A 12,518-nucleotide genomic window follows, 5' to 3' on the forward strand; every position below is an offset into this window, starting at 1 on the left:
ACTTTGCAGGAGCTAGATAGTTAGACTTCAATTTAACAGTCCATGGGTTAGACAGTTGGCTAGCTAACGTTAGACGACAAACTGCAAGAACAGCATGCTAGTAAACTATATTGAACGAACAAATTCGTATCTGCTTGGCTGCAGTAGTTAGGTAGTTTGGCTAGCTAGTTCTGTCAATGTTAACGTTACATTTCGTTAGGACACACAGTTTGTAACTAGCTATATATATTTAGCATGGCTCACTCAACAGCTATAGCTAGGTAGTCAACAGGCACGACATATACAGAATGGACACAGAGACAATTAATGTTACTCGCAATCAAACAAATTGAGTTTGTTAAAAATGGTTGTCTAGCTAATCTAAAAAAAAAAAAATGCTTGTTTTTTGTGACGGTCACCAATTTCTCTGTGATGGGTTTACACTTGTGGTGGTAATTTTTAGGACCGGGTTTATAGCAGCCCTGCCATGAAGCTTGGCTGTGAACTGGACTCAGGGGGCCCCTTTGACGTTGGCTCTAAATCAGGGTTATTTAAACTTTTTCAGATCGAGACCCAAAATGTGAAATTGACTGTGGTCCTGTGACCTAAATTGTTTTCCAACGACCCAAATTAATAATAAATGGTGTGTGATTATAAATGTATTCTCATCACTCATGACCCACCTCTCACATTCACAGGGCCCACTTTGGGTCCCGACCCAAGGTTTAAGAAACTACTTTAAATCACCTGGACATAGCTTTGTGGTTGCAGACAGACACCTTCTCCCATGTCTACTGACTGTCTGTTGTCAAGGAACGTGATGCAGGTTTCAGTGGGGCGGTCTAGATAGGCCTGTAAGTTCTCATCATGAGGAATTGAGTGACTGTGTGCAGTGTGTCACACAAGCGCGACTGAGGGAGTGCGTGCCGTGAGAGGTTTGCTATTGCTGTGATTAGGCTGGCAAGGGGGATTCCTGCACTCTGCTGTTGTGGTTCCCTGGGCAGGCAGAACCTCGTTAGCACAGCCTGGCCTAAACCGGTCTCTTCAGCCGAACCCGAGCCAGCTCCCGGGGAGACCCCCTCTATCAACCCAGCGCTACCGACCCTTTCGGGGAGAGTGCTGGGCCTGCAGCAAGGGAATACCCTGTCAGGGGATTGCAATTTGTTCGCATGTCTGCCAGTAGGGAGAGGGTGAGTTAATTGCGGAAAGAATCTCCCCAGTGACGTGTACAACATGGTCTAGCTACCACAGGGTGTGAGAGAGTAGCGGGAGGGAGGAAGAGTGGAAGAAAAGTTGGTTTGTTCATACATCCAGCCAGAAGCAGTGGGGATCCCAACCTGGCAGTTTAACTGTACCAAGGCTCAGGAGAGACTTGTTGAGTAGGATGATACTGCTACTCCTCTGCTAGTGGTACTATCCACACGATTGATCTCACTCACTGCTAGATATGAAACTGACTTTGGATAGCCTACATTATTGAAGAGATGGGATGTTGTGCGAGTGCTCTACTTGTACCACAATTGTAGCCCAGATGGAAAAGAGGAGATATTCATAATTCTTTCTTTATTGGTGAGTTCATATTTCACACTCCACTTCATTCGTGTGATTTATGGGAGCCTCAAATCAATCATTTGGTATGGTAATTAAAAACTGAGTGTAGACTTGGCAGCTGTTCCTGTCTGAACGGGAGCGGCCCAGTTGGATCCTGTGCAGTGCAGAGTATGTGATGTCACTGACTAAGTGCCAGAGATGACTACAACTCTGTGTAATTAATTCATTTGGTAAAGTAAAGGCATTCAGTGATTAGGGCAGTTTGGATGGGAGGGACCTTCCCACAGCACCCTGTGCCACATCCACTGCCCTGATTCTGTAGCCTAATCATTCAGTGTGCCATTACCCCCTTTTGTGAGTATTTGATTATATAATAGACAGACTACAATAGACAGACCAGATCTGAAACAAGTTTATCAGAATTCAGTGTTTCCACTATATGCATTTAGCAGCGGTGCACCGCGGCTGCTAAATCATTGCTGCCACAATTATTTTTTGTTGGTCTTGTAGATGTATTGATATTCCACAGGAAGATCCCATCCCCCACAACTACTGCTGCGGCTGGAAAAAAATAATAGAAAAAACTCCTAGGGGAAACACTGAGAATTAAATAAATATTGTTTGTTTGGGTAAGATGTAGGCCTACTTCATTAGATTCAATACTTTTTTGTTATGAAGCAGAGGCTATTGAACATCCATGCTAATTAGTACATCTGAAGGAAAGATGAATTTACGGTGTACTGTTAGGGTTGGGTGGTGTCCAGATTTTCGTACTGTCATAGTTTCTGTACCATACCAGGGTATATGGTATTACCAGAAGTGCACAGTAGGGGTGCTATACCCCCCTTCCCCCCCAAATACAAAATATGTATTTATTTTTTTACTCGCATAACAATTTGGGAAACAGGGATCTTGATCCAGGAGGGGATTGATTGTCTCTGATCTAACCAAGAAGCTTGATCTTGACATCTAACCACTTAGTTAGCAAACCAAATGCATAGCTGGAACCCTGAGCTGGATATAATTTATTTGATATCTTAGAGTTCTTATAGTTATAAGCAGTGGCGTACCACGCAGCTCCCGCAATGTGTAATTTAATGCTATTGAAAATGATATCCTGGTATAAACTGTATATTGCCCAAGCCTAGTGTATGTATATCCTAATCTATAATTTTGTTCCCAAACTTATGGTCTTCCTGACCAGTATCAGTTTGACTTTCACCACTACTGCAGACTGAGATCATGCGCAGGTGACCCTAGAATACATGACTGATCTATGTGACGTGTGATCCAACTGCCTTGCTCTAGTTAGTTTCACTGAAATGGTGGCGTTGATCCCTATACCTGGCCAATAGGCCTAGCCCTTGACATATGGTTGCCGCTGCCTGCCTTTGCCCCTCACTGAGTCTCCATCCATCCATATTTTCTTGGATCCTTGGGGCCAGGATCTTGCCTCCAGTGGGGCTAGCTTGCTAGGCTACCAAATACACAGACTCTGACCCTGTAATAATAGGCTAATAGAGGCTTTTCCCTAATCTCTTCTTAACGCTCGTACCCAGCTTACAGTTCCTTTTGTGGCCTGCCTCGTAGGCCCAGGAGCGCTTACGTTTATTTATACCACACTTGTCAGAGCATGACAGCTTGTCCTGATCATAGGGTGAGTTGGAGTTCACTGTGTGTGCTGCTGTAGCAATCCTACTGCAGACTGGCTGTCCGATCCTATGCCAGCCCATCACATATTCAGCCTGTGCCACACCTGTTCTGTGCTGCACACCAAAACAAGGCTGCATAGTATCATAAGGTTCTGGTCAAAAGTAGTGCGTTAATAGGTTGGACTTGCGTTTGACTGATGGTTGCTCCAAAGTAAGGATGCACATTTTGGTAAATTTTTCTGCTCGACTAACTGGCTCTCATTAACGGGTTAACAAACTGTAAAATTTGTTCCAAACAGTAAAATGATGTGACCAACAGAGCATCATACACTGAACACAAGTTTTTCATTAAGAGCTTAATTGAAACATGCAACAATAGCAAGACTTTTGTCTCACAGCCATGAACATGCAACTCCTGTAATGAAGCAGCCAATGTAAAACATTCTTAAAAGGGCACCTGATGCAAGCGGTTCCTTGTGTGACCAATGAAGATCTCCGGTTGAATCTTATAATGTGGGGGGGGATCTAAAGATGGAGCAACTACAATGCGTTGTTATTATGACTATGATTGTGCCTTTGGCTTCTGGACAAATTAATCATGTTGATATGAAAACAGGGTTTGACACAATTATTTTTCCATTGGACAAGTAGGACATATTTTTGTTGTTCTTCTAAAAGCCGAAGTCACTTGTACAAAATAAAGTTTAACACAATTTTACTATTTGACGTAGGGTTGCACATTTTGGGGAATATTCAGAGGTGAAAACTTTCTGTCGGAATATATGGGAATTAACAGAAATATATGCAAATTAATATTAATACCATTTAAATGTAGATGTTTTTTGCATTGGATATATTTACCATATCATATGGAGACAAAAATAAACATTTTGCCTTATCATAAGTAGACATAATTGCAAATGATTAAATCCTTCCAATAGAAGAAAACAATTTAGTTACGAATTGAACTTTAATTAAATGAGTTGACTCTTCACATGGAATGATTTACTGAACAACAAAAGGGAGTATTGAATGATCCATCGCATCTCCCAAAAACGTTTTCATCATAAGATGATAGTCTAGAAACTAAAGCTTTGGTTGTCTTCCTCTCAGGCTTCCATATGCCTTCTCCCTGGACCTCCTCAATGTCCACCTCTTGATCATCAGACTGAGGCCTCATCTTCACTGTCACTTTCCAACATTGTTGAGGATGGCTCGTTGTCAGGCTCAAATAGCCTCAAATTTGCCCGGATGGCAACCAATTTTTCAACCCTTGTATTGGTCAGCCTGTTGCGTGCTTTGGTGTGTGTGTTCCCAAACAAGGACCAGTTGCGCAACCAGGGAAAGAGCCTCAGATCCCGAAGTCCCTTCCACCAGGCGGCTGATGAGATGTTGGCCCGACTGCCATATTGCATCTCCATCCCAAAGCCCTTGCTTGGAAGTGTACTTCGCCAGACTGCCAAGAACCTTGCACTCATCCAGACCAAGGTGGCGAGGCACGGTAGTGATGACACCATAGGCCTTGTTGTTCTCTGCACCAGACAGGATGCTCTTGTCAGCATACTTGGGGTCCAACATGTACGCTGCGGCATGTATGGGCTTCAAGCAGAAGTCTTTACACTTTTTGATGTATTTCAGAACTGCAGTTTCCTCTGCTTGGAGCAACAGTGACGTGGGCAGGGGAGTACGGATTTATTCTCTTACATCTGCAAGCGGAGTCTGAACATCAGACAGTATGGTATTGTTTCCCTCAATATGTGCAATGGCTACTGCTATAGGTTTCAGGAGTTTCAGGCAGCTTACCACTCTCTCCCAAAATCCATAATCCAGGAGGACCCTCATGATGGGGCTGTCCATATCGGCAGACTGTGATATGGCCATGACTTGGAGAGACTCCTTCCCCTCCAGGAGATTGTCAAACGTGATGACAACACCACCCCAACGGGTGTTGCTGGGCAACTTCAATGTGGTGCTCTTATTCTTCTCACTTTGCTTGGTGAGGTAGATTGTTGCTAAAACTTGATGACCCTTCACATACTTAACCATTTCCTTGGCTCTCTTGTAGTGTATCCGTTGTTTTCAGTGCCATGATGTCCTTGAGCAGATTCAATGCATGAGCAGCACAGCCAATGGGTGTGATGTGAGAGTAGGACTCCTCCACTTTAGACCAAGCAGCCTTCATGTTCGCAGCATTGTCTGTCACCAGTGCAAATACCTTCTGTGGTCCAAGGTCATTGATGACTGCCTTCAGCTCATCTGCAATGTAGAGACAGGTGTGTCTGTTGTCCCTTGTGTCTGTGCTCTTGCAGAATACTGGTTGAGGGGTGGAGATGATGTAGTTAATTATTCCACGAACATTCAACTACCCATCAGAGGAGATTGCAATAGTCTGTTTTCTCTATGATTTCCTTGACCTTCACTTGAACTCTGCATCCAGAAAATGAGTAGATAAAGCATGTCTGGTTGGAGGGGTGTATGCTGGGCGAAGAACATTCAGAAATCTCTTCCAATACATATTGCCTGTGAGCATCAGAGGTGAACCAGTTGCATACACAGCTCGAGCAAGACATTTATCAGCATTCCTTTGACTACATTCCTCCATTGACTAAAAAAAAACTTCTGATTTCAGGAGAACCATGAGCTGTTGCTGTCGATAAGGTGTCTGATTCATCATTTTTACCTCGAATAGAAGTAGAGGGACTTTTGTCAGAAGTTGCTTGTTGTGAGCACTGAGGGAACTTTATGCACTTGGCCAGATTCTGTATCTTTGTTGCATTCTTCACATATGATTCGGCACAGTATTTGCAGATGTAAACTGCTTTTCCTTCTACATTAGCTGCAGTAAAATGTCTCCACACATCAGATAGTGCCCCTGGCATTTTTCTGTAAAGATTGGAAAAAATGAGTAAAACAAATACAATTCCATGTACAGATAAATTGTTAAGCAGTTAGATTAAACAACTCCTTTGTAAGATGCATGTTTTAAAATGAAACGTATGGAAACAGGTGAATTAACACTCCTCAGTTAGCAGGCTCAAGCAAGTTTAAACCCATATGGTAGCAAACACTAACTAGCAGAAATTGTTAACAAGTTAGAACTGATTTAAACACTTTTCTGTAGGCTACTGTTTACTAGTTAATTACAAAAAAAATTGTGTATGTCATAAAATATATTAATCCCACCCAGTATTGTAATCAAAACTTACCAGAAAGCATGTAGTCCTTGGCTCAGACTAGTAGTGTGGGCTCAATTGCATCTCATTAGTGTGCAAGATCTTGAGAATCATCTGCACATGGATGGAAGTGCACTGTGCATGCAGAGGGTTGCAATTCTATTGAATTGGGGATATTTTAACCAAAATATGCCACAAGACCTAGAATTGCCTTATGTGTATCCGATTAAAAAGGTTCACTTTTGCGGCGGCAGGTAGCCTAGTGGTTAGAGCGTTGGTAACCAAAAGCTTGCTAGATCGAATCCCCAGAGCTGACAAGGTAAAAATCTGTCGTTCTGCCCCTGAACAAGGCAGTTAACCCACTGTTCCTAGGCCGTCGTTGTAAATAAGAATTTGTTCTTAACTGACTTGCCTAGTTAATAAAGGTTAAATAAAAAATAAGCTTACTTTTTTGATGATTTTAAGTCAAATTTCCCAAATTCAGACCTTTTGCAACCTTGATTGTACGATGCAAGGAACATTTGTTTTATTTATTGTATTTTTTTTGCCTAGATTTATTTAACCATTTGAACTAGTTTAAGGTAATAAAAAAGGGGGGCAACCACTTACATTTTTTTTTTTTACCATAGAGAATCAGAAAATAATGTAGAATGCACTCTGCCTATTGTCTTTCATATTCAAGCCTGTCCCTAAATACAACACTGCCCCTTTAAGGCTCTCCATGGAGGATGGTTGGCCACCCTTGGTAGCCTATTCAATATTACAATTGCAACCGAATACTTTGTCTTTAAAATAATTCCCTCCAGGGCTCGATATTAAGGTTGTTTTTTATGGTTGGATTTTGGCTAGGCTACTTTGAAGCAAGGTAAGACATGCCTTATAATATGAACTAAAACATTCAGGTTTCAAGCAATTAAGGAGGCTATATGTTTTCAAAATGCATACTGCCTCCAGTTTAGATTACAAGGTGCTGACACACTTATAGTCCTACCATTTTGCCTATGCACTCTAATGGAGGACACCTTTCAATTAGTTGTAGAGCAATAAAAAATGTTGTCATAGAAAGCTGGAATCCTCTTTTTAATCGTGGCCATAAACTCACGATTGCATTTAGAATTGTTGCACAATGATTTGGCTTATAAGATCACTTCACTCCAGGAGCTGCAGCTTTTGCGCTGTCCGATAAGTAATATTCCGCTCCTCAAACACTTTATATGCTGTGCACATGTTATTTAAATAAGATACATAGCGGCTACCTAAAAATGCACGTGTCAATTTAATTTCACTAAATTATGCAAATGGACCTTTTAGACGGATAAGCATGACCTGTCAAATGTATTTCTGGCAGCTAACCGATTAACTGTTAACGTTAACATCCCTACTCAATGATGTCACTGATGCTAGTGAGGAAAAGAAGCATGAACATTTGTTTCAGCATGACATGTTTGTCTCAGACAGAAAATATTATCAATTGATTCTGCTGCTGACACATTGCACAAGTCAACCTCCCCGCTCATCTCTCCAGATCAGCGTCAACCTCCTGATAACCTGAGATGAATGATAGTAGGTTATAATGCATTAGGCTACCTCTGTTCCTCTGCAGAGTCAGGTGCCATCGCGCTGATTAAGCACACCCACACAAAAGCTAATTCGAGCTCACTCATATTCCAGCCTTTGGTTTATGTCGCTTTCATGATCATCCTTGATGTTCTATACAGTGTTATAAGCAGAGCCATGTGGAGACTGAGTACCCTCTTCTTAGGTATCAAACTCTTTCCAAGGAGGTCCTATTGTCTGGGGCTTTTGGGTTCTTCCTTTCAATTAAGATCTAGACAACCAGATGAGGGATGTTCTTTACTAAGTAGTGCCTTATATTCATCGATCAAGTACAAGGGAGGTGCGAAAACCTGCAGACTTTTGGCCCACTGTGGAATGAGTTTGACACCTGTGATCTGAAGTGACCACGATATGGATGGTTTTTAATGACAGTTTGATTAGTTTGTCATTGCTGGGCTTCTTTAGAAAACAAAGACCAGTGTTCTTGTAGTAGAAGACACTTACTGTGTGGCTCTGTGAAAGGTTATAGGTCAATTTACCTAATCTTTCAAACCAGGACAGAGGGAAGGCTAGCCTTACCTGCCAAACTGGATATGGCCTGCCTCATTATTCAGATGGTAAATGCCTCATCTTATCGGTCTGTCTGCTGATTTGCATTGGAACAGTCCTTTCCTGTTTAACGATTGGAGGTTGTTGCCCCATGTAATCCAACTGCCAACCCATCCATTCCACACCAAGTCTATATTATAACCTACAACTAAAAACAATTGTCATATTTTTCAAATTGCTTGCCTGCATAGCTACTTGCTACACAATTTAGCCTAGTTTCTGAACAAAAAGAGGAACATTTTATTTTTTTCATTTGACAATAGTCCAGTAGCTAAAACATCAAGTTTCTTATGCCATGGAAACCTTTTGCACTCTGGAAGGGATTGTGAGACTGTGGAACAGATTAGTGACCAGACTAGGCGGTTCATGTGAGGTGAGCCGGGATGGATTGGTGCTCGGCGTCTGAGACCTTGCATGGCTGCATTATTATGTAGCGTAGCCTCTACATCAACAAGAGTCCTCTTGTGACCATAACTTCATCACTCTCTCTAAATATCTACCGCTCCGTATAACACCTCAGTGGGAATGACATTTGATACAGTGATTGACTAGCCTACCAGGGATGCTGCCGTCCGCTTCACTAGTATATTAATGACTGGGTGGACACTGGAGGCAGATGGGGAAACACTTTGTTCAGTTTGTTTCAAATTATTACTGGATGGCTTAATATTGTTTCATTGCCTAATCTGGGTTCTCATTTTATTTCTCTAGGCTAACTTAAAGCCTAGATTGTTCATTTGTGCTGGCAAACCACATACAATCTGTAGTACACTAATGGTGGTCATAATGCATTGTAGATTGCTGCACTCATTTAGATATTGAATCTAAATGCAAGTGGATCTAAATAAAATCAAATCAAATTTTATTTGTCACATACACATGGTTAGCAGATGTTAATGCGAGTGTAGCGAAATGCTTGTGCTTCTAGTTCCGACAATGCAGTAATAACCAACAAGTAATCTAACTAACAATTCCAAAACTACTGTCTTATACACAGTGTAAGGGGATAAAGAATATGTACATAAAGATATATGGATGAGTGATGGTACAGAGCAGCATAGGCAAGATACAGTAGATGGTATCGAGTACAGTATATACATATGAGATGAGTATGTAAACAAAGTGGCATGGTTAAAGTAGCTAGTGATACATGTATTACATAAGGATACAGTAGATGATATAGAGTACAGTATATACGTATACATATGAGATTAATAATGTAGGGTCTGTAAACATTATATTAGGTAGCATTGTTTAAAGTGGCTAGTGATATATTTTACATTTCCCATCAATTCCCATTATTAAAGTGGCTGGAGTTGAGTCAGTGTGTTGGCAGCAGCCACTCAATGTTAGTGGTGGCTGTTTAACAGTCTGATGGCCTTGAGATAGAAGCTGTTTTTCAGTCTCTCGGTCCCAGCTTTGATGCACCTGTACTGACCTCGCCTTCTGGATGATAGCGGGGTGAACAGGCAGTGGCTCGGGTGGTTGTTGTCCTTGATGATCTTTATGGCCTTCCTGTGGCATCGGGTGGTGTAGGTGTCCTGGAGGGCAGGTAGTTAGTTATCTAGGATGCATCCCAAATGGCACACTATTCCCTATAGTGCACTACTTTTGACCAGGGTCCCATCCCAAATGGCATTCTTTAGCCTATGTAGTACACTACTTATAACCAAAGCCCTGGTCAAAAGTAGTGTACTAAATAGTAATAGGCTTCCTTTTGGTACTCATCCATAATACCTGTTTCGCCCCCTGTTCCCCTGTCCAGCTGTGCCATACCCTCCACAGCAGCGTCTGTCTATGAAGGAGCTGTTTGAGGATGGCAAGCCCAACCCAGAGACCCTCCGAACCCACCTGGTGAAGGAGGGCCGGCTCGAGGAGGAAGTGGCCCTCCGGATCATCAACGACGGAGCCAACATTCTGCGACAGGAGAAATGCATGCTGGAGGTAGAGGCACCCATCACAGGTAAGAGAAGTAGAGTACTTTATTGATCCGTTTGAGACAGAAATGTTTCCACTGCACAACTCCTCCGACAAAAAAGGTGACAAAGTTCCTTCTCTCCAACCTGTGTTTACAGACTGTGTTTACAGACGCACATTAGGTTGGAGAGAAGGAACTTTGTCACCTTTTTAGTTGCTACTGTATGCTGAGTGTACAAAACTTTAGGAACACCTTCCTAATATTGAGTGTCACCCCCTTTTCCCCTCAGAACAGCCTCAATTCATTGGGGCATGGGCTACAAGGTGTCAAGAGTTCAACAAGGATGCTGGCCCATGTTGACTCCAATGCTTCCCACAGTTGTCAAGTTGGCTAGATGTCCTTTAGGGGGTGGACTGTTCTTGATACACATGGGGAAACTGTTGCGTGTGAAAAACTCAGCAGCTTTGCAGTTCTTGGCACACTCAAACCTTTGCATCTGGCACCTACTACCATACCCCGTTCAAAGGCACTTAAATCTTTTGTCTTGCCCATTCATCCTCCGAGGCGTGTCTTGACTTCACTGTTAATGCAGCTTTAGAATTCTGATCATAGAGTTCTGATCATGGAATTCCAAACGTGTAATGCATCTACACCTACGTTTAAATGTGTCTAACGTGTCCATATTGTGTCCGGATTCCCTTTTCCCGTGCAATATGCATTCTACAAACAGTGGAATAGGCAAAATATGAAACCACCACAACTGATGGCAAAAGCTAACTTCTGTAGCTAACTCGCAATCAACGCTAAAGGGATTGAAAACGGGTTAGCATAACTCTATTTTTTTTCTAAATTTTAGCTAGCTGGCTAGCATTTGAGGCCAGCAAACACATTCCTCACACACTTGGAATGTATTTCCTCCAACGTTATAATGAAAAAGTCTTTGGGAGGAGTGCTGACGACATCACCCACTGTATGCGCTTTCGGTAGCCTTATTGTGTCCAGACTGAGGAGAAATCCGCACACAATGCTTCCTTTTATTTATTTGTACTTTCACCACTTTTTTTCTCCCCAATTTCGTGCTATCCAATTGGTAGTTAGTCTTGTCTCATCGCTGGAGGCGAATGTTTAGAGCCGTGTGTCCTCAAAAACACAACCCAGCCAAGCCGCAATGCTTCTTGACACAATGCCTGCTTAACCCAGAAGCCAACCCCACCAATGTGTCGGCGGAAACACCGTACACCTGGCGACCATGTCGGCGTGCATTGCACCCGCTAGAGTTTAAATGGGACAAGCACATCCCTGCCGGCCAAACCCTCCCCTAACCCGGATGACGCTGGGCCAATTGTGCACCGCCCCATGGCTCTCTCGGTTGCGGCCGGATGCGACAGAGCCTGGATTTGAACCATAATGTTTAGTAGCACAGCGATGCAGTGCCTTAGACCACCTCGCCACTCGGGAGGCCCCTACACAATGCCTCCCTGACCACCTCAAACGGTCATGCAGATCTGAACACAATCCGACCACCGAGTGACTTTTGTGCTTCTACACCTGTCTTTTCAATGCAGTCTTCGTATTCTGTCCATAAATACAACAGAAGTCGGATGCAACTGTCAAGTGTAGACGCGACCTGAATTGCACACATACACAATCCATGTCGCAAGACTTAAAAATATTTTTTGAACCTGTCTCCTCCCCTTCATCTACACTGAGTGAAGTCGATTTAACAGGTGACATCAGTGAGGGATCATGGATTTCATCTCGATTCACCTGGTCAGTCTGTGATGGAAAGAGCATGGGAAGTTCCTAATGTTTTTGTACACTATGTGCCTGGCTGTTGACTTGAAGCACACTTTCAATGTTTTACGCAAAAAGATAGTTGAGTACATTCCCTCCCTTTATCTGAGGAGGAACTTACCTGCTGCTCCTATGGCTGTCAGTCACCCAGCCTCCACCAACTCTACTTCAAACAGATCTTATGCAAATAGTCACATTTAGCCTGTCATTAGGTCTAGTTGTGTTTAGCTTGTGACGCCTGACCTTTTTGGAATTTGTCTAAAACAACATCCGGGTTTAGGAAGT

General features: G+C 42.7%; 1 protein-coding gene across 6 annotated transcripts in view; it reads left to right on the forward strand.

Moving 5' to 3' along the window:
• Window positions 1-12,518, forward strand: part of LOC139389736 (serine/threonine-protein phosphatase 2B catalytic subunit gamma isoform-like) — a 45,998-nt gene that overhangs the window by 755 nt on the left and 32,725 nt on the right. For all 6 annotated transcript variants that reach the window (XM_071136654.1, XM_071136653.1, XM_071136658.1 and 3 more), the window contains exon 2: window positions 10,287-10,484. In XM_071136654.1, coding sequence (XP_070992755.1) covers window positions 10,287-10,484 — 198 coding nt within the window. The remainder of the gene's footprint in view (window positions 1-10,286; window positions 10,485-12,518) is intronic.

Source organism: Oncorhynchus clarkii, chromosome 30, assembly GCF_045791955.1.
Source record: "Oncorhynchus clarkii lewisi isolate Uvic-CL-2024 chromosome 30, UVic_Ocla_1.0, whole genome shotgun sequence".
Classification (NCBI taxonomy): Eukaryota; Metazoa; Chordata; class Actinopteri; order Salmoniformes; family Salmonidae; genus Oncorhynchus; species Oncorhynchus clarkii.